The following is an 815-nucleotide window of genomic DNA, read 5'->3' as shown; positions in this document are numbered from 1 at the left end:
GTTATTTTCAAATGTCTTTTCAAACTGCAAATGCTTGTAAATTTATTTTCACAATGTCCACATTCATATTGTTTCTCCACTGTATATCTCCTCAAATGTCTACTTAAATCAACATTTCTTATAAATTTCTTCCCACAATGTTCACATTCATATGGTCTCTCTCCTGTATGTATCATCAAATGTGTTTTTAAATCACTATTTCTTATAAATTTCTTTGAACAAATTTCACATTCAAATGGTCTTATCTCTGAATGTGTCTTAAAATGTGACTTTAAGGTACTGTTACTCTTGAACTTTTTTTCACAATGCTCGCATTGATATGGCCTTTCTTCTGAATGTACTAGTAAATGTGTTTTTAATCGACTACTGCTCTGTAATTTCTTTGAACAATGTTGACATTCAAATACTTTCTCTCCTGTATGTTGCTTTCTTTTATGTGTCATTAAATGTGATTTTAATGCACTATCGCTCTTAAACTTCTTTTCACAAAGCTCACATTGATATGGTCTTTCTACTGAATGTACCAACAAATGTCTTTTTAAATGATAAGTGCTGTAAAACTTCTTTGCACAGTGCTCACATTCATATGAATCGTTCTCTTCTGGATGTGTCCTTAAATGCATTTTCAGATCGCTATTTCTCTTGAATTTCTGTGCACAATGTTTACATTCAAATAGATTCTTTCCCGTATGTACCATCACATGTCTTTCCATTTCACTTTTGTGGTCAAATTCCATTCCACAGTGGTCACATTGAAATTGTCTCTTTTCTATCTTAATTCCCACATGTGTTTTCAAACCTAGTAAATCAAATTT

At 31.5% G+C, this 815-nt stretch overlaps 1 protein-coding gene across 1 annotated transcript; it reads right to left on the bottom strand.

Moving 5' to 3' along the window:
* Window positions 1-5: 5 nt before the first annotated feature.
* Window positions 6-809, bottom strand: LOC117109003 (zinc finger protein 25-like; the record flags this gene model as incomplete). Its single annotated transcript, XM_033251215.1, has 1 exon — window positions 6-809. A coding segment is annotated over exon 1 (732 nt), but the record flags the coding sequence as incomplete, so codon positions are not given.
* Window positions 810-815: the final 6 nt, after the last annotated feature.

The sequence above is a fragment of the Anneissia japonica genome, unplaced genomic scaffold (genome assembly GCF_011630105.1).
Source record: "Anneissia japonica isolate Jap-2015-1 unplaced genomic scaffold, ASM1163010v1 scaffold115615_len815_cov177, whole genome shotgun sequence".
Classification (NCBI taxonomy): Eukaryota; Metazoa; Echinodermata; class Crinoidea; order Comatulida; family Comatulidae; genus Anneissia; species Anneissia japonica.
This window is presented reverse-complemented; position numbering and strand designations above follow the sequence as displayed.